Source organism: Buteo buteo, chromosome 16, assembly GCF_964188355.1.
Source record: "Buteo buteo chromosome 16, bButBut1.hap1.1, whole genome shotgun sequence".
NCBI lineage: Eukaryota > Metazoa > Chordata > Aves > Accipitriformes > Accipitridae > Buteo > Buteo buteo.
Genome location: NC_134186.1, coordinates 30,539,373 through 30,560,728, shown reverse-complemented (window position 1 = coordinate 30,560,728; position 21,356 = coordinate 30,539,373). Strand labels below are relative to the sequence as shown.

At 46.5% G+C, this 21,356-nt stretch overlaps 1 protein-coding gene across 1 annotated transcript; it reads right to left on the bottom strand.

Moving 5' to 3' along the window:
* Positions 1-879: 879 nt before the first annotated feature.
* DISP2 (dispatched RND transporter family member 2) lies at positions 880-20,950 on the bottom strand. Its single transcript, XM_075047161.1, has 8 exons — positions 20,883-20,950; positions 12,409-12,855; positions 9,963-9,992; positions 7,705-7,828; positions 6,620-6,735; positions 6,015-6,133; positions 4,942-5,039; positions 880-4,299 (listed from the first exon to the last, which is right to left on the bottom strand). Exons 1-8 carry the CDS (start codon positions 20,948-20,950, stop codon positions 880-882), a joined length of 4,422 nt encoding a protein of 1,473 aa, XP_074903262.1.
* Between the last annotated feature and the right edge of the window lie 406 nt (positions 20,951-21,356).

Below are 21,356 nucleotides of genomic sequence, written 5' to 3'. Positions count from 1 at the left end.
TGTTTATTTCTTGTAGAGAAAAAAAAAAGGTAAAATTCAAGATTCACCAGATACGCAAATTTTAAAAAGTTACATGTTTGTGGGGAATGCCTTGAGTGGAAACAAGCTATGAAGACGACACACAAAGCACCCGAGTCACTGAGGGGATGAGGACACTTTTCTCAAAGGGGAGATCTCACACTGAAAATCTTTGGCAGTACTAGAATTTCTTCTGATAAAACAACTGAAATTGTTACTGAAAATAGATTTAGGCTGGATTCTGCAGCCTGCTCCATGATCAGTAAGAGACTATATCAACTCAGAAGTGCTGATAAAATTTTTTTTATAATATTTGAACTATTTTGATGGGATCAGTGAACCTGGATTTCACATAAAGCAGTTTCTGATTCAGTAGAAAATGAAAGACTTTCTTTTTTTTATTAACAATACACTTTTCACTTGATAGCTAGATTTTCAGTTGCGGGTTTGGGGTTTGGATTTTTTTTTTTTTTTCATGAGCTCTCTTTCTCTGTTGTTAAATATCTGGGGAGATTCACCTTCATATTTCTCTCCTATGTGACCTTGACAACAAACCAAAATCTAATCACCTTGTAGGAAATGACAAAACAGGTTTACTTGGTGAGTTTTGCAGTACAGCTGTGAATATGGCACCAGACACTGGAAGGTCAAAGGGCTTGTACTCCGTCAAGACTGATCTCACATCCTCTCACTAGTATCAGATTTGCTGGTTCTGTGAAACCACAGGTATTTGCACAGCTGAAACACTAAGAAATAGTCTCAGCTCTAGGAGAGGTGGGAGGAAAAGACTGATATTTACAGTTCCAAGGAGATTTCGACTTCCCCTTTCCCTAGCAGTACAGTTTTGTTTTCTGCAAGGTTTCAACTGTTGTAACCAGAACTTTGTGCGCTAGATCGTTTGATCCAAACATCAGGCATGTCTGGTTGGCTGTTCGGTAACACAACCGGACCATCGCTCCCTAATCCAAATCGATTTTTCCATGAAGAGCTGTTCTGCTGCGATGCTGCTGGAGAGATATCAAAGACAGTCTCCCTCAGGTCCAGCCGCAGGGTATCTCTCTTCCCATTCAAGTAACCTCTCTCTGTTTGACTGTACGAATCAGACAGCTCTAAGACATCGGGACAAGAACTGGCTGATTCAGCAAGCTTTAGGCCTTGCTCAAAATCGCTAATCGACGTCTCACTGGAGATGTTGAGCATGTCAAAAGAGCTGCCAAGAGAACAAAGGCATCTGTGAATTTTGTAGACATCAGCAGCAGGGAGATGGCTGTTGTCTGAGGTATAATCCGACTGCTGCTGGGCGGTGTCACTAGAGCACTGTGATTTATTGAGCTGTCCTTCTTCTTTCATGCCAGCCGGCTGGATATGGTCCAGCCCAGACCCATCCCAAGCTTTCAGACCATACTTTCGGCATTGACAATCTCGGCAGAGTCTCTCCCTGTGAATTTCTGCTTCCGAGTTGCTGTGCTTGTAAGGAGAGGAAGTTTGCAAGGCAGGACACTGGCACAGGCCAACCTGCTGGTCTCCAAGGGTCTCCTGCAGATTCTGTCTCTCTCTTTCAAGGGAGGGGTGGATTCCTATTCTGGGGCATCTGTTGTCTTCAACTTGTGTGTCTTCAGAGAGCACTGACGGCCGGTTGGACAGCTTGCTTGTGGAAGTGCTGTTGTCAAAACTGTCGCTGAGTTTTCTGGACAAGGGCTGGAGCTCATATTGCTCGTTTGCAGTATTGGACTCCTGGACCTTCCGCAACCGGCTTTGCTTCTCACTCCCCCCACAGGCAAAGCTTCCATTCAGCCCCGAGTCATCAGAATAGTCTTTCATGGTGTGGGCACAAGGCCAAAGGATCTGCCCACAGTTCTTCTCTGGGCCGAAGAAGCAGCACAGTGACTGGAAGAAGAAGCTGGCAAACCCACAGCTGATACACTTGATCATCATGATGAATATCCCCAACTTCCTATACGCCAGGACCGTCGCAGGCAACATAATGACACCTGCAGAGAAGAGAGCAGAAGCTGCCATGGCCGTGGCACAGCTCATCTGCTTCAGGGAAAAGGCCACTCGGCTCAGGCGGTCAGAATGGGGGCACAGATGATAGGAGATGCAGTAGTTGACGGTAAAGTCAACGGAGAGACCTACTGCAGCTGAAATGAAGAGAGACTCCACTGCATTGAGCTGCCACTCCAAGAGGACCAAAAGGCCAACAGTTACAAGGACAGTGCCCGCAATGGCAGTAACAGAGAAAACACTAAGGAGAACGTTCCAGGTAGTGAGCAGCAGCACCACGAAGGAAATGGCTATGGAGAGCCCCATGACCACCATCGTTTCTGTGCTGAGACTGTGCTGGAGGTTGTACAGCTCTAGTTTACTGGTAAACCATCCGTTCTGAAGCCCCACAGGGGCAGTTTTCATTTCCTCTGTTACCCAGAGGTTGATTTCCTCATAGAATTGTTTGGCTTTGCTGTAGTTGAAGCTATAGTGATAAATAGTTTGAAACTGCAGCACTAAGGCAGCGAGATTTCCCTCCCCGTCAAACCTGAGGCCCAGATCGTACGTTTCTGCCCCTTCCCTGCCTTGCTCCAGGAGCATCATTTTGATGCAGTGTAGGAAGACTTCACTTCCATAAGGGAAGGAGAACTGGTTACAGCAAAGGTTGAAGCTGTGGTCTCGCTGGGAGCACTGGCGACTGTCCATCCACCTGAGGAACTCCTCCATGAAGCACACGGTAGATTTCTGCTCTGTGTCACGATAATAGAAAGTTTTGTTCTTCACTTTTTGGCAGAATTCGAGGAGCCACTTCTGGGCATCAGGGTTTTGGATTGTGAAGGTGACGTCTGTCACTAGGGTGCCATTGCTTTTTGGATTGAAATGGTCCCCATTATCCACAGGCAGAATGCCCCAGACTATCGTGACAGGCATACGCTGCCCTTCTCCATGCTCCAGCCTCTCAAACATGAACTGGTGGCAGTACTCAGAATCGTACCTCTCAAAGGGGTGGCTCAGTCTAAACACCTGGACAGATGACGTCTCAAGAGTTGGGAGTTTGAGTTTTGGGTTGGAACAGGAAATGTAGGCACCTCCTATCGCTAAGGCAGCAAACCAGCAGATCCAGATGTACCGAAACTTGATGACCCCACAAGGCAGAAGCTTTTCAAATAGTAGCTTGGAGGTTTCAGACAGTGTGTTCTGGAGACCCCTGAGAATGTAATGGAGGGAGAGAGCGACTCTCTTATGGCCAGTGTTGTTCCAATAGTCTTCTGGCTTGTAAATGCAGGTTGTTGCTATGTAGCGCTCATACAGCACAGCCGAAGAAGGAAGCCAAGTCATCATGAATACCAGATTCACCAGCACAGAGGTGCCCATGTAAATAGCAAAGCAGCGGATAGCTATTATATTGCTAATGTAGCTGGCATAGAAAGCAGCACCTGTTGTGAAGCAAGATGCCAGCATGAGATATGCAAAATGGTGCATGGTTTGACTCACCCACTGAGAAAGCCCAGCGGAAGGGTTCTGGTTCTTGCTGATGTTCCAGAGGTCGAAGAAGACAAAGGTGTGGTTGGCACAAATGCTGCTGAGAATGACGACTGCTGTCAGGTTTACAAAAGGGAAATAGGTGAATCTGAAGGCCACCTTGTACAAGAAGTAGGAGATCATTAAAGAGCTGACAACAGCGAGCAGGACCATTACGGTAATAAAGACTGAGCGTAAATAAAAAGAAATGCTTAGAAAAATAGCTAATATTGCCAGGACTGGATACTTAGTATCCAGTAAAAGATAGTGCTGGAATAGTTTTTGTTTAAGGCCCAGGTCCATTCCAGTGATAGATGTATAGTTATCAAAGAGATCCCAGGATTCCAGATTGTCTAAGTAGATCCCCATCATAGATGCACCTTTCCTTGTAGGCAAAAACAGCAGGCTGTATTTGAGAGATGGCACTTGGTACTCAATCGTCTGGGGACTGAGAAAGTCTCTGTCGACCAAGAAGTGAAGAAGCTGATAAATGGCATTGAAGCGGGTACATTTTTCTGGGACTTGGGCACATTGAGAGTGTTTTTGTCTCACGGTCTCAGGACCTATGCAAGACGGAGTGAGGATACCTTTATGGTAGTCTGGAGCACAGGCACGAAGGAGAGCCAGGGTATGGGAGATGTCTCCTTGGGTTATCTCCAAACACGAAGACCTGTTGTACAGGACAGCAATGTAGTTCCCCAGAGACCAGCTTGGGCAGCATTCGTTAGCTTCAGTACGTTGGCAGAGGTCTCTAAAATGAACATGTGAGCGTATCTGAAAAACAGATGAGGGAGCATCATGTCAGACCCTCTCTGCACGCTTCATCTTGCAGCCCCGTAGTGTTCCTTCCTCCTTGCAGTAATCCTCCCCTCCAGGTGTATCAGCCATCACTTGCCATCCTCCCAATGGCAAATTGCAAATACTAGAGCTACTGAAACATGCTAGCCTTTTGCAAAAATTAAACCCTGTCCATTATTTATATTTTATAACCTCTGATTTGAAAATTTGGATCCTACGGCAAACACAGCTAATCCAATTTAACTTCCCAATTAAACTTCCCACTTGCAAGACTTGCTGTCACAGTCTCCAAGATGATAGCTCCATTTCAGTAATTAGGTTCTGCTGCCCAAAATTCTCAGCTGCTTCTGATGGACACCTTTGGTTTCTGGACCAAGCTCTTGTTCAGTGTCCGTTTATTCTTGTTTAATGGCAGCTGCTACTTTGCAGCTGGACTTTAGTGACAGGTGGAATCATCTCTGTATTGCTAAGTAGGTAGATTGCTTTGGAGTCCTCTAGGATGAAACCTGTTCTATAGCTTATGTTATTTTTGTCTGGCTTCCTTTCAGCTAGAGATTAAAGATTGCGGCAGTCAGAAAAGAGACAGCATGTATATATGTTCTTCCTGACATTACTAACCTTGTCTTGTTCAATTTGACACATGGACTGAATAGCTTGCAAGTTCCATAAGCTCCCAGCAGTTGTGGACATAAATACCAGCTGGGAATAGCTCTTTTCTGAAATAAAGAGGAAAAAAAAAAAAAAAGGAAAAAAAAAAGGATTAGGTAATGAAGATGAATCAGCCAGGCTGTTTGGAGTAGAATCTCTGTGCATAGAAAAAAAGAATAAAATATATTTATTGCTGTCTATACGACTGCTATGGAGGACTCCCTGAAGGGAAGCAGGTCACAAAGACAGTAGCTTGTAGTGAGTGGTAGCATCTGCCTTGTGTGATCTGATCTCTGCTCCTCACCCATCTGTCAGCAGCAGGAGAGCAGCATTGGGGCATTTTCAAAATACACTCTCTGTGCTGTCAGCATGCTTTTAGTGACTGCTGGCATCTGGTTCTGCACCCCTGTTACAAGTGATGAGCTTGAGTTCAGCCAGAAACTCCCAAGGACCTGCAGGGTTTGGTGTTTGACTGATTTCAGAGGTGGAGTAGAGGCAGGGAAGGGAGTAAAAGCATCTGCACGCTGTTCCTCTTTCTTCTACTTACTAGTGTCCATTTTGGGACAAACTTTGGGTGTCCTGGAGTTTTCCTCTTTTTTCTCTCCAGCTTTTACTGCCACTTACATTTTTCAAGAAGAAAAGAAGGAACAGGGGGGGAGTGGGAACAGAGGGGGAGTGGGGCACATGCCATTTTTTCAGAGTATTCACTTTTCATATGGGTAAATGGGGAAAGCATTAGTCCTTTTACTGGTGCTTTTAAGGCATATTTCTAAAGGGAAAAAAAGACGTATGGCAAAAAGTTAAGAAGGAGAAACAACCCTTCTCCAGAATTTCAGAACAAGCCTTTTCTAACCACTCAGTTATGAAGTGCTGGAAGATCACCACCTGAAAGGTGGCATAGCTTTTACAGGGTGGTATTGTATACACTGCTTTCTTAGATCACTTTCAGAACATTTCCCTGTGACCTAAACCACCTTGACAATTCTGTATGCTGTTCAGGTCTGGGTGTGTACTACTTACTACCCCATCGAGATTTCACTCACCTGGGGGACCACAAAAGAAACCATCTGCTCTGTAGATTTGTTCCACCATTCTCCGTGTCCTCGCTTCTTGTTCTCCCTGAGCAGCTTTCTGTCCTCTGCTAATGCCAATGTCATCATAGCTAGCAAGAGATCAGATTATTGTCGTAACTAGAGATCATCTGGCTATGAGTTACATTCACTGACAAGGCTGTGGTGCCACACACAACACTGCTGCAGCAATAAGAGTCATCTCTTCAAGTCATAGTCTTGAAAGAGCATTGCTTGGATGACAGCTTTTCGATATTGGGTTGACTGTGCCCCTTTATAGGGATCTTGATAAGACTAAGTGAGAAACTGCATCCCCTTGTGCAGACATGCTGAATCGCCTCTGCAGTCTCTTAAAGGTGAACAGTAAGTAAACACATGAAGAGTTTAGAGCCTAATTCCTGGTTTCCAGAATAGGGAGCCCAAGTCCATTGCAGGCAGACAGACTTTAAACTCTCCAGTGCCTTGGTCATTGTTAAGCGTAGCATATATGTTGTAATTCACATAGATATCTTGGAACGTTGAATCTATAACTTTAGAGCCAACATCTTCCTCAGCCCCCCCAAACCAAACTCAAATACCTTTTCTTCTCAGCATAGGGAGAAAGGGAAAAGGTCTTCTTGTAGCCTGTATGGCTCTCTACGTTCCTCCACACAACGAGCTTTCTGCCAATGTCAGTATCTCGTGGCTCGAAACCCTGCAGCCAAGCAAAAGGGCTTTGTCATCAGCTTGCATTTAGTTTAGCTTAGCTTTCGTTAATCCTCCTCCTAGACACAGAAACTATATGACATTATTACTGCATCTTGGAGAGATACAGAAATTGAATTTTCCCTGGAAATACTGCATCCCAGAGCTGACAGAAAAAAGTATTTCTCTTTTCCTTTCCTTTTTGGGCAAGGATGGCTACAATTCTCTCTCCTCGATCTCATAAGACTCTTCTCCTCCTCTTCAAGTAAAATAGTCACTTACAGAAATGGGAGTAATTTTCCTCTTCCTGGACAAACTCTAGTCTATTGTTATTTTCTCAGGATTCTTCCCTTAATGTAAGACAGGGATGACTAGATAATGTGGGATCCTGCATGGAAAATGGGACCCTGTGCAGCAGTGCTCAGAACGGGGCCGTCTCTCCATTTCAAGAGCCTTGCACGCAGGCTGTAGGAGCCAAAGCCAGATCCTCCATTCAATCTCCACCCAGCCTAGCTAGTCCTTTCGGGCAACCCCAGCCTTCCAGCAGTGGAAGGGGAGCAAAGGCAGCAATCCCGGTTTGTTCTGGCAGTGTCTCCACACCAGGGTGAGGGCACTAGTGCAAGTCCACAGCATTGCTGAGAGATGGGGTGGTGGCTGCCACTGGCACAGGCTGTGCTCTTTCTATGGTGTCAAAGAAACAGCAAATACTGTGCATTACTCTGACACATGTTCATTCTGAAGGAATCTTGCTTTGGTTGCACGCTGTGAAGATGTGGGTTAAGGACAGCAGGTCACTGATAAACATGGTCATTTTTTCTAGTGGCTTTAATGTCCTCCTTGATTTACTCTCCTGCCTTGCTTCCTCTATCGGCAGAGAAGGAAGAAAGTAAAGGCTCATTTTATATGGCAGAAAGAATATATCACTGGTTGGCCCATGGCTTTTCCTTATGTTCATGTTGATGTATCTGTAGGGACTCACCATTAAGGGTTCTGAAAAGTCAGGCAAATTTCCAACAAGCAGGCCAGCTACAGTGCAAACCACAGCCGTCACTGAACACAGCACCAGGATGGCTATGGGCCACTCCGCAATCATTTGAGAATAACTGGAATCAACAGGAGAAGAAAAAATGCAGCTGTTAAGGCACCTCTGCTCTTAGCACGAAACCTGCTGTTGAACCAACGTAGTGTTAGTAAAAGGAAGTAAAAGAATTAGGGCTTTCTGGTTTGAGCATTTATTTATTGAAAAGCCTAGAGGCTCTAGTACAGCTATTAATGAACATATTATACCTCCAACTGGATGTTTGCAGGCAATTCTAATTAACTCGGGTAATTACATTTTGCCTCCCTACATTTTCCTGCTTTTTCAATCAGAAATAATAAAAACCAGACTCTTGCATCCTAAGGCAACATGAAGCTTTAAATATTTAACTTAAAAGATTGCATTTAAAAAGAGCTTCTTCCTTCCCCCCTCCCCCCCTCCTTGGGCAATCTAACCTAGTAGCTGCCTAACAGTTTGGCCTGCAGATTTTCAGCCTGTGGACCCTAAGAAGTCTTTGGGCTATTCTGACGAGTCCCCTAAAGATAACTAACTCAAGCAAGTCCGTTGTCATTGGTCTAAATTCACTCACTATATAGGGGCCTGCCTTACTGTTGGAAAATGTACAGACATCTGCACAGCAAAAAAGGATGGAAACCACTGATCTGATGTGTAACTGAAGTTAGGATTGCCAGCAGCATTCACGGAGTGGACAAGTGGCTTCTGCATCCACAGGATGAGTGAATGTCACCCTGATACCAGCCTCAAAACCAAACACTGAACCTACAACGAGCATCTGCAAATGCAGCACAGTGGTTTTCCTTCAGGGTTTGGAGAACACCTACAAGCCCCCAGGCCAGGGCTATGCCTGGAATACATATCAGTGTGGTATGGTGGCACACACATTCTTAATGACATTTCTGTACGAACAAAACCCTTCCAGAGAAATGGCTTACTCTGGCCCAAAGTATTTTTGTCAGTTACTTTTGTTCTTAAGACCTGGTCTAAAATTTTCCATCCGAGGTCTGTTTTTCTTTTGGGACAAACTGTGTTTCCTATAGGATGATCTGTCAAAGTTACTATCTGACAGTTTTTTACCAGTGCAGGGTTTACTGCCTGAAGATTTTTGACTTCTTCAAAAATATCTGTTAAGAGATAAGATATTGGAATGGGTTCCTGTTCTGGTTTGGCAGGTTCTAGGTATTTCTTCTGTATTCTGATGTATTTCTGAAATATAAGAAATTCTTTGTTTAAAAATAGTTGACAAATATTTGAGCTTTATGAGGAAGTAAAATATTTATGAACTTTAGAGTGGCTGTGCTGGTGCATATCAGCCTCGAGGTGTAAAGTTCCTGCTTGCCTGCTCTTTTGCTTCTCTTGCCTCCAGCTTCACTGAGTCAAATAATGCAGCTATTTCTCATCATCAGAAATCATCACAAGCCCTTCAAACAGCTTTTCACATGACTTTTGGTTAGGCCTGGTATTTTTTTCAATTTAAGACTGCCTTACCAAGTTTGTTTTCATAGATGAAGGCTTTGCTGTGAAAATGAACAAAAATTGCCCTTTACGCATTAGAGTACCCAATTTCTAGAGGCTGGTTTGGGTGATTCTGTGCCCAATTACCAGAAAAAAAAAAGAATCAGCTGTGGTATCTGATGATGGAAGATATTCGCCCAAACCTTCCAGAAAAAATAGTTTACAAAAATCAGCTTTTAAACAGAAGTTGAAAGCAATCAAATTATTTTAATTTTGAGAAATGTATTAAAAATCCTCTGTCTTTTGAAAAGATGTCATGGATGGGGCTATCCTCCTGATTGCTCATCTGGTGGGCCAAGCTGGATTAATCCTATATATATATATACACACATATACATACACACACATACATATAAGATTATTTTTTATATATACATATATATATATATAAAAAGCTATTGCATGGACTAGAGCCAGGCACCTGCCCCAAGAACAGCTATCAAGACAGCGTTGCTATTCATTAATGCAGGCTAAATTGATCTCACAAGGAAACTGAGATTTTTCCAAGCAGATGGGAAGCCCTGCACGGGGAGCGCTGACCTTGCCTCTGAAGCTGGGCCTGTTGGGGATGTCACCAGCAATAATACTCTGCATTTCCTAATAGCAGGGTAGGAGAGCAACGATAATGGGGTAGAAGGACAGGAAGCTGTTGATATTAAACATACCTTTTTGGCATCCTGAAAGCTTTGTCATGTCTGCAGACAGAAAAAAGAAAAAAAGATGCGTTCATTTATTATTTTCCTAGGAAGCACAGTGCTGGGCTGTTAATGAGCAAGTTAACCCCTTCAGGGGCTGTAAAGCACCAGGCAGAGCCATTGCTGCAAGAATACTGGCACTACAGGAATTAGTTTAATGAATAACAGAGTCTTTTCCTCTCCCATTGGCATTTTAACCAAACAGGATGGGAAGACATGTAGTCACACTGCATTTTTGCCCCTCTAAGAAAGCTCCATAGAAAGTAATGGTCATTAGCAATGTAATCCTATAGAAATCACACTGCAACTCTTATCCATGAAAACCTGTTTTAAGTGCTTGCCTACTGAATTTTTAAATTGTTTCTTGACAAAAGCATACCTCCTTATTAACTTTCATGAGTTGGGCTAGCAATGCCTATAGACAGTTTTTATTTCCTGTTTAGCTCAGCAAGGATTTTCTGAAAAGGTGGCTCTCATTTGTTTCCTGGGCCCTTCCAAAGACAGCGTTTGTCCAGACTAGAGGAGCGGAAGGCCAGTGGAGCTGCTCAAAACATTTTACCAGGGTTTCCTTCACAGAGGAGCATTTGTTATTCCTACTTGTAGGGCTCTGCGGAACAAAATAAAGAAGCCTTCCCCAGGGGATCCAAGGTTACGTTAATGAATCCCTGAGGGCAAGCTTTCCACTGACATTTAACAAAAAAGCTGCGCCTCAGTGGGTCACCATATCCAAGGGATCTTTCATTCTGCTCTCCGTTTCCACTGAAATGTCCCCTTAAAATATGACCCAGGCCGGCATGGCCTTGGGTTGCAATGCAGCTTCCAGCGAACTGCTCCCAGCTGTGTCTTCCTCCTCTCTCTGCAGCCATGCCAGGCTAAGCTCAGTGAGTGCTCCCTTCTCCTGTCACCCTCCTCCTACGCTCTTGGCTTAAACTGGGAGAAGGTCCTGCTGCACTCTGACATCTGCGTGGGGCAGATGGCCCTGCTCCATCCTGGACAGCCAGCTGATGACCTTGTGGCAGCTTATCCTTCCTGGCAGGTTGTTATGAACGGAAGAAATGAAAAAGCAATGGAGGAGAGTTCCCCATGGAAAAGTCACTCTCAGTGGCACGTGTAATAAATTATATTGTGTTTTCCTCATCACACTAATGCTCTGTAGATTTGGGAGAGAGAGGAGCAAAGAAAAATCCTTACCAGATTATTAAAGAGAGGTCTCTTTCCGGCAGCACACTGCCCATCCTGTGCTAATTCTCTCACAATAGCTTCTCAAGCAGATTTGCTTGGATTAAAACCCCCATTCTAGCATTATTCTGTTATCACTTTTCTGTCTGCTAGTGCTGCACATTCTGCCAGGGATTTGCAATCCAGCTGTGTTTCCTACTTAAATAACCTGTTACAGAGAATGTAGCTGACAATTTTGTTGATAGCGTATGAGCTAAAAAGGATCCAGGCTCCACTCCTCTTGACTGCAATTGCTCTACACTGCAAACACAAGCAAATTAAATCCTCTGTTAGTGGCTAGCAAATGAGACCATAAAGGGCATTTGTGCCTAACCCCGCACCGCTGTGCAAAGGCAAGGAAGGAATCTTGTGCCATCTTTTATTGGACTTTGGTCACTGCTGCTGTGGTAGCACAGGGATCATGGTCTTTAGTGCCAACAGTGGACTCCAAAAGGCACAGGCAACGAGGATGGAAGATGCTGGCTGGAAGGAGCAGAGGCTGTAGCTCAGGCTGTTGGGGAAGCCCATCCTGTATGCATCCTTACAGCACTGCCCAAGAAACATCCACCACCCAAGCAAGTCACTGGAGTCCTCTGCACACAAATGGAGTTTGCCCGATTCTGTCATGGATGATACAGAATTTACGCCCTCGTTGCTGCCCAACCTGGAAAACCAAATAGTATTCCCCACTTTTGTATTTCTCACTGCTTAGCTGTAGCCAGTGCTTACCCTCTGCTGCCTCACCCTTCCAGCACAGGCAGCAGCTTCGGTGGGGGCAGAAAAAAAAATTAACTCTGCTCTTGTCACTGAGAAACTCCGCCAAGATAAAGGATTAGCCAGCTGGATGTCTTGCAGTGCAAAAGGAGAAAATGCAAAGATCATAGAAGATGGGCATAATCACAGCTGCATGATCTAGGAGCAACTGAGTGACCTTGGCTTTATCCAATGAGTCATCTTGAGAAGCAAATCCTGCCTCTCCCTGGTGTGGGAATGGCAGCTCTCTGTACACTCTCCACAGAGGGGGAGAGAGCAGACGATCCCACCGTGCATTTTGGGGCAGCCGCTGCCCCAAACTGAAGAGCAAACCCATGTTTCATGCATCCCCACTCAGACCCTTCTCATCCCCTCCTGCCTCCCACCACAAAGTTCCGGAGATGCTTTTTGAAAGCCCCTGAGCTGGTCTCCATGTGCCTCTTACCTGACTGTTACAATGTGATGCTGCACTGGCCGTCGCTGCCCAGGGGACCACTGTTTCCAGGGGGTTTCCGAGGTCTCGTGGTGAGAAGCTGGTGCGGGATCACCACTGGAAAGGTGGGAACACAACATGGGCCTCTCGCCGTGCCCAGGGAGTGGGGGCAGGCCGTAGCTGCCGTGGGGATCCTGCTGGTTGCAGGGGTAATACAGGTGATGCTGCTGCGAGTCCTGGGAGCTCGATGGCACCTGACCGTTGGACTGGGTGGAGACTGGCCCAAGCGTGTGGCTGGAGGAGGGCAGGTGGTCTCCTCCCAGCCTGGGGGATGCAGGAATGGGGCAGTGATGGACCGGGCAGATTCTTTCCCAGGAAGTGCCACTGTAGCTGGGCTCGGTGTTCCCAATCTCTGGCATGGCAAGACATGTCTGGCAAGGTCCTGCATTTTGTTTTTCTCTGTGAGGGAAAATAAAGGTACGGTAAAACAGCAGAGCAGTAGAAAGGCTACTCAGGGGAGTCACATCCTGCAAACTGGAGACTCTCACAGGCCTCCCACGTAACACAAGATGTAAAACCTCACCCACTATTTGCTGTACCAACAGCCAGTCTCAGGGCTGAGCTGGATTATGCTTTTTATAAAGACATCCATGACTCACTCGGGGATTCCAACTGATGGAGAATCCATCACGTCTTTGTGTGTGTTGCTCCAAAATTTTGAAAAAATTGAGTAACATCCCCTCAACCAAATCTCCAAGATATTTCACTGTGGAGGGGGCAGAACACACTGGCTGGTGATAATGGCAGGGTCCTCACTCAGGACCTCAGAGTGACTCCAGACACCTGGGGAAACAGAAACCAAAGGAGACTGCATGTGCAGAAGACAATCAATTATCTGTGCTTCTTGGGAAGATGAATTTGTTTGATTGCTCTGCAGAAGGATTGGCTCTGCTCCACGTTGGGAGAGTAGGAGAGTGAATCACCCCTGGCACTGAAAAAAATGAACACTGAACCTGATGGCTGTGATGGTGTAAAAGGGGCTTCAGCCTCCAGCCTGGCCCATGCCCTAACGGCTCCCATGTCCTGCAGACTCTCCACTGGGCTCTTCAGGAACATTTTAGACATACATCTCCCAAGGATGACAGCAAGAGATATTATTGGTCTTGGTATGTAGGAACGGGATGGACTAGGATCTCTCAAGATCTTTTGAAGCTTCACTTTCCTCTGACTGCTCAACTTACTGACACAAAACATTTGCAGACTTCAGTTCCCAAGTAATGAGGTCTCTGCAGGATATGCTTTCTTCTCTCCAAGGAATTTAAAAATTATTTCATTCCTACAGTTCTTGATTTATGGAACCTGAGAGATTTTGCTAGCTTGGAAAAGGTTTGAATAATACATTGAGGGACTAGTTAGTCTGCGTGACACTGAAAAACCCTTCACATACAATAGACTGAGGTCACAGTGACCCCAAAAATGCCTTAGGAATTGCTGTCTCAAGAGACGCAGCTGGTCCAGGTGTTGGAGTTTCAGCAGCACTGTGCAACCTGGAGCTCAGAAAGAGAGCACAATATGGAAACACCAGTAGTTGCTGGTCCTTGTTCCGAGCACGTGCTGTGGTGTCTACAGCTGACTTATGTGTCTTGCCTGAGTGTCTGGCATTGAGGATTAAGGACAACGAATGATTCAGGCCAGCTAGAGTCACAAAATGTCTCAAATCATCGAAGAATTATGAGTGCTGGAGCAAGACTAGATGACATGAATTTTAGCCTGAGGCACCTGATGCGATGTGGGAAAAAATGAAGGCAGAATGTTTGAGAAGGGAATATTTTTGAAAATTTGCAGAGTCCCTCTCATTTCTTTTTCAGACAGCCATGGAAAAAGACAGAATTTTAGCAATTACAAGTCTCTGGAATTGCACGCAAAGTTAAATGGCATGATACTATCAATGACAAAAGGGTTTTGAAGAATACTATTAGCTCAATATTGCTTCAAAATCGGTATTTTTTTCCGGAAAAAAGGATATAGTTGCCTTGCCATCTTGTGCTGTGTACTTTCCAACATCAATTGAGTTTGTCAACACTGAGAAACTATATTTCATGATTGTAGAAAATGGGCTTATTTAATTAAAATCATTACAATGGAGTAACGTTTGTGGTAGCAGTTATACCGTTGCTGGTATGGAGACTCATGGCACAGACATTGCACTTTGCTTTACTTCCACAGTGTACCAGTCCAGGGGCTAGTAACAAAGAAATCTTGACTGATTAGACACCATCCAATGCTAATTTTCATTTTTAAGCCAGAAGACAGCTACAGCATAGTTACAGACATGGATGGCATGTTCAGGGGTGCTCATTACCATGACACTGACTTCAGAAGCAATAACCGACGTTCAAATGTAGATTTTCTGAAGCTCAGGCCACGCAGGAGGGGGGAACTATATGGGGGATTTTACTTTGCGTTGTCAAATTCCTTTGCTGAATATTTTTTGGTAGTGGCCAAGGAAGGGGAGAAGAAATGGCAAAATGATATTAAAATAGTCTGCAAATACCAGTGTCTGTGTAAGTGAACTTCTTTGCATCTTTGGACGAGGCCATACACCCAAAGAGAGCAACGTTGGACAGAATCTGTGAGACCATTAACATTTCCTATGACAACAGATATACAAAGTGGCTAGAAAGAAGTCAAAGTTTGCACTGAAGCAGGTGCCAGAAAACCAGCAGACAGATGCGTGCACACCTCATTGAGATAAGCTTGACAGGTTGTCCCCAGCAGTTCCAGTGCTTGGTTGCCTCTGCTCTGCAACCCAAAGTACTAGTAAGACTGGAGCTAGTTCAATGTAGCAAGAGGAAGTGCTGTTGGCCAAAGCAGGAGCTCCTGAACAGATTGTGACAATGATACCCCATTCACCCACAGAATTTGTCAAAAGAAATAATATCAAGCACGTTGCATGAACTCCTTGCTGTCCTGTCACAGATGGATTAGTGGCAGGATTACCCAGACTTTCAAGCGCATGATTTGTGTTATAGCTCTATATAAAGGTAGGTTACAACAGAAGACTACAAATTTGTCATTGGTGTATATGAATGCGATACATGAGATTATAAATCACATGCCAGCAAAGCTGTTCATGAGATGTAATCTAAAGTCTTGTCTGGACTTGCTACAGCCTCATCAGAGTCATCCCTGCACCGGGAGGGATTCAGGTTCAGCTGTACTGCTGCAGCATGGGGCAGGTGCACTGCAGAGAGATGGAAGAAAGATCACAGTCTGTGGTAGTCAACGTATAAAATGACATCTTTAATTAGTCATTGCCCATCTATGCTAATTATAGAACCAACCTGACTGGGAGATGCTAACCACCACATACTCTACGGCTCTGGCAAGTTGCAGGGGCAGTTTGTCTGGGAGAGCTGACCTGCAGAGTCCCTCAATCCACTCTCTCAAGCTTAGAGTGTAACTCATCTCACTCCTCCCAGGTGTCCAGTGACTGCATCTTATTTGGGGCTTGTAGTTTTGTACGAGTTGTCCTGGGTCAGGGAATTTTCATCAGAGTGCTGCGATTGTGGTCGTGTTATGCTTTGGCAAGAGCTTTTCTCACTCCCTTTTTGATGCCTCTAAATTACTGTTTTCCCTCTACCTTGATCCTGTTGTTTTTCCTAATTTTTATACACTTTAAATAGGCGATGGTTTCCTACAATGCATAGTAATTCGCAGAGACACTGCTGCACTGAGAGTTTGTGGTTTCAGTATTCCCACACCTGGTCAAAACCAAAATTCTTTTTCATTTAAACTGCTGGATCTGCATAGGAGATTGGGACCGGCGGCTTTTCATAACTAAATTAGTCTGATGTTCTGCCACATCTGCCTCATCTGACGGTGACTATGTAACACTGGACAGAACAAAAAGGCTTTCAGAAAAAACACTTTGAAGATGATCAGGAAGATGCAGGAAACATGCAATGAAAAATTCCTCCTCCAAAACCCCCTCAGCTACAAAACCTCCTGGTGGGGAAAGCAGATGACAAACTCTTGGATGTCACAGATTGCCTCCAGTTTTTATGCACATACGTTAATACATTTGATTCTAATATTTCACATGAAAGCCCATTCTTCTTGTTTACCATCTTTGCTGCGAAACACTGTGAAGTTCTGTTTTCCCCGCATGTAGTCTCTTAACTTAATCCTCTGCCTGCTCAGTGACTTCATATTTTAGAATAACTTTGGCTAGTTCAGATCATTCACTCGTGACTCTTCTTCATTATCTCCTTTTCAGACTAAACAATTACAGTTCTGTCAATCACCCTCTGGATATGAGTTGCCTTATGCTCGTTTCTCTCCAACTCCATCACGATGTGACCTTGGTTATCCAAAATCTCCAGGGAAACCTGGAGCTCGCAAATAATGATCGATTTGGATAAACACTGCTGGCAGTTCTGCAGAATTTGAGTCTTCACTTGCTACACTCCCAATTAGCCATAGTGCTGGCGGGCTTAACGTTTGATATGCTGAGGTCTGCACCAGAGATGTAGGCTGGTCCTTCTTTGCCTGCAACCATGTCGCTATTACTTTTCTGGGCCCACAGGACCCTGAACTATGCTAGAAAAATGGTTGGGGGGGAGTTTCTGATACCTGTTTACTGTCAGGCAGGAGAAGAGGTGGGCAGAGCACCGCACTGGACTCTGCTTGCCACGCTGACACTAGCAAAGACTAACATCAAGGGAAGAGAAACTTTCTTTTTAACGTTCATTCCCAGTCTGGGCCATGTCAGATATTTGACATCTTTGGGATTGAGTGGGCAGAAAGGGCGTCTCAGCCACAGAAAAGCCTACAGAGGCAGCCCGACAGCCTCCATTTTCTTCTTCAAGCTCAGCTGGATGCAACCAAAGAGATGCTGGGAAAAGAGAGAATGAGGAGGTGCGGGGCAAGGAGAAACTGGAGTTAACTGCTCCTGTCACCCGTGACAATGAGTTGCATTTCTCACACTATTTCCTTCCCCATCTCTTCCCTTGAGATGTCTAGACGGTATAATAATCCAATTTATGAAACTGCTCAAGTCACTTTGAGCGCAGCAATGCTTTTCTGAGATGAGTACCAGGGCACAGGCAGCCTACTTTATGTGGGGGAACCAGCAAAAGGACAGAAGCTTCTTCCCACAAGAAAACATGCAAGATAAGGTCAAGACTTCTAAGGAGATGGCTTTCTGCCCTTCCACCTCTGCTGGGATGCGGAGCAGTGGTAGGCACTCCAGAGTCTGCGGCAGGAGCCAAGGGCTGAATGCTATGGTGGGCTATCTCCCTCCTCCCAAAGACCAGCATCCCGCTAAGAAGCTCGGACACTGCCCCGCAGAAGGTGTCAGCAGGACATGGCTTTAGCTGCTCACCTCCCCACCAGCCTGAGCATCAAAGCCCGAGCAAGAGGGTTTGCTGGAATCATGCCGTGTTGGCTGCCTGCCCCCAACTCCTTCCCCCTCGGGACAGCTTCACTGTGCCAGCACACAGAGCTGAGCTCAGGTGGAGGAAGGTTTGCGGGGCAAAGAAATGACAGCATACGGTCACCTTCCCTTTCCTCAGCCACTCCATTTCTTTGGCATATCTCTGGTCTTGCTTCCCTCTGAGCCACACAGTAGAAGAGCACAGGCGTCTCTGAGGCAGAAATGGGCCAAAAATATTCAGAGTTTGGAAGGAATGGCTTCTTTATTGGTCTGCTAATTCTACCCTTGTCCCCAAGACCATTTCTATAAGCACTTCTTTTTTTTTAGTAGAAAGATTATCTCACCCTTTGCATACTAAGGAGAGGATCAGGAAAGCAGCACTTTGCATATGAAAGATGGGAAACACCTACCAAGTGAATGGAGCTGTCTGATGCCTGAGTCAAACTACAACTTCTGTTGACAGAAGAATCTCAAGGGAGAATAAAAACAAGCGCGAGAAAGGGCAAGAGTCTGTATCTTGACTACAGCCAGAGCCCTTTTTCCCTGGAACCTTTGCTCAATTGGACATTAAGCACTGCAAAATCTCATTCATGAAAAAAGAAGCGAGTTTTATTTTCTTTCACTTTTTTTTCTTACTCTAGCAAGGTTTTGCTTGCATGTCAGCTGCACAAGTTTTCCCAAATGAAAAAAAAAAAATTCTTTCTGAATTAAACCCATGTGCTATAGGTCGGCTCCCATCTAGACTAATGGCTTTTTCCTGGAGAGCTGTAAATGACTTTTTAAGAATGGGTTTTTATAATGGAATTTAAATAGAGGTTTTCTCTTTGAACATAGCCCCAGCAAAACAGCAGTGGAGCTCTTGAGAAAAAAGAGCTTCTTTGCTTGTTTTATGAGGAGATAAGAGTGCCCTTTTCCAGAGATTAGGGAAGGGTTCATTGCGTTTCACTCTCACCTTGTTATCTAGCTCCCCTGTCTAGCTGACAGGGAGAGACAGGCACCTCATAAGCAATTAATCTCCTCCTTAGGCTGGGTCAAATTCTCGTGCACTGAAAAACGTCTGTGTAGTTGCTACTTGTTTTGCTTTTTTGGTCTGGCAGCAGGATAGTGAGTATCCTTGAGAAGACCTACAATCTTTTTGTTAATGAGACTCCCGAGTATGTTAAATCATCATGAAAAATTAATGAGACTGCAAAACTCTGCTTCCCACGTAGTCTGCCAAGAAAAGTTTAGTTTTATAATCCTTTCCATTGACTCGTCTGAACAGCCTTACCTTTACCCCAGGCAGCTACTGCTGCTGCGGGTACAGGTATGTGTGGTGGGAGACAACCAGACACAAAGGGCTCAAGATCCTCACCCAGTCTTTGGTGCCAGAATAGGTCTGGATGCAGCTTGCTCTATCTACACCAGCAGTGTAAAATGTGCTGGTAAAATCATGTTTGCTAAGCCTTGTTTTTAAGAAAAAAGAAACGAAATTAAATGAAAAGGGAAAGGAAAAGAAAACAACACTTTGCTATCCCAGACTGAAAGAGGCTAGAAGGAAGGTAGTGTTTTCAAACATCTGTATTTTTCTGATGATGAATTGAGCATTGATGATAAAGAGTATTGGTGAGGAGCAGAGGATGGGGACTACAGGGCTAACCCTTTAGTGGCTATATGAAGAGCCTTGCATAAAGAAGCATTTATGTATACGCATGCTCAGGAGTGAGAGCGCTATCCTCTTGTACTTTATTGCCATAGATTTTAGTTCCTGAGTGAGCAGCATGAGTGAAATTCAAAATACGCCTGTTTCAGATGGCTTAACTCATCTCTATAACTTTAACTCTTACAGGCTGCAGCATTCATTTCAAAAGACCTGTTTGAATGAGCAAGGGTTACTGAGGCGAGCAAAGCTAAGAGGGCTTCAGTGATAGCTCTGACTCCATCAAATGCCCAAGATTTAAAACAGTGCTGGATTGCCTAACAGTCACTCAGCAAGCACCGAGACCCGAAAGCACACCAGCCTCTGGCTGAGATATTCAGAGCTGTCTAAAGAGAAGTGACTCCCCTGCTGGCTCCCCCAGGCAGGTGGGGATGTCTCAGCGTGGATATCCTGTACCAGACAGAAGGGAAATTCTTTGGCTTTCAGAAGGAATTTGTGTGCTGCTGACCTCGGGGTGTGCTCTGGTCAAACAGAATCCAAAGAGCTCAGAAGATCTGTTGCCTCCGGTCTAACAAATGGCAATGTGCTTGCAAATTTGGGGATGGCTCCTTGCCCGTGATCGTGGGCTTGTTGACCTTTCCAGAAAATGACAATGATTGTGGCTGCCAACCTGGTTTAAGACACCAGGTAAGGGAGCATATGGCGCAGGGGGGAGAAGATGAGGGCTGCAGGTCTTTATAGAAAAAATCTTTGGAGTGAGAGCCGTGCTTGCCCATAGCCTAGCGCAATGAGGACCCTGTCTGAAACATGCTGAGCTTCACCAACAATAGCTCACCCGTTGCTGCAGAAGGGAGAGCTCACCATGTTGCAGGATAAAAACCTGCCAGGGAGGCCAAGCCAGGCGGTCGCCCCCCCTCCCCGCCCCCCCGACACGGTGGGGTCCGCACAACGTGCCTGGTCCCATGCAGGAGCACCGGGGGCACCGGCCGGCCGGCCGGCCCCCGTCTCCCAGCCCCACAACCGAGGGGTCGGCAGCTCGGCAGGCAGCTCGGGGCTTTGCCTGCTGTCTCGCTGGGAGGACGGGACACACCTCAGCGGGGCCGGGGGGGGGAGACGACGACTGCGCCCAGCTCCGCACCCCCGTCCCCGGCAAAAAAAAAAAAAATTTAAAAAAACCCGGTGGCACCGGCCACCTCCGCACCCCCAGAGCCGGGGGTGGCGGCAGGGCGGCAGCTCCCACCCGCGGGGACACGGCTCGGCCCCGCCGCACCGTGCGCGGCCCGACCCGCCGCCTGCCCCTCCGCACCGGGCACGGCACCGCTACCGGCTGCCCCCGTCCTTGAGGGGAAGGAGCCCCCCGCTCCCCCCGCCACCGGCCCCCGGTGTCCCGTCGGGGACCCGCGCTCCTACCTGGGCGAGGCGCGGCGCGTCCCCTCGGGCGGCTGCTCCCGCCGCGGCGAGCGCGGCGCGGCCTCCATGGCCGGCGGCGGCGGCGGGGCGCTGTCCGCAGCCCGCGGTGCTGAACGCTCCCGGCGGCGGCGGCGGCGGCGGCGGCAGCGCCCCGGCGCGGTTCCGCGCAGCGCTTGCGCGGCCGCGGAGGCGGGTCCGGCGCGGACGGCCAATAGCCGCGGGGTGGGAGCGGGGGAGATGCCGCCTGCCCCGGTGGGCTGCCTGCCGGGGACGTTGGGGGGACGGGTGAGCACCGAGACCGGGCCGATCGCCTCCTCCCTTCGACCCCGGGGTCAGCCCGGCTCTTGGGGAAGGGGGTTGAGGGTGGAGGGTGCAGGGCGGTGCGAGGAAGCAGGGGCTTCTCCAAGTCTGGGGATGGACCTAAACAGCCTCGCCCGGCCCCAAAATCCCCTCGCCGTCCTCAGCCCGAGCCGC

What these genes read in the sequence shown, in the direction of transcription:
- DISP2 (XM_075047161.1), bottom strand. Translation starts at nt 20,950, where the DNA reads ATGGAGGCCGCGCCGCGCTCGCCGCGGCGGGAGCAGCCGCCCGAGGGG. An exon ending in ACTTTTCAGAACCCTTAATG is followed by an intron (nt 6,736 to 7,704) that starts GTGAGTCCCTAC and finishes GCTTGGCTGCAG; the next exon opens with GGTTTCGAGCCACGAGATAC. An exon ending in TTTCTTTTGTGGTCCCCCAG is followed by an intron (nt 5,040 to 6,014) that starts GTGAGTGAAATC and finishes TCTTTATTTCAG; the next exon opens with AAAAGAGCTATTCCCAGCTG.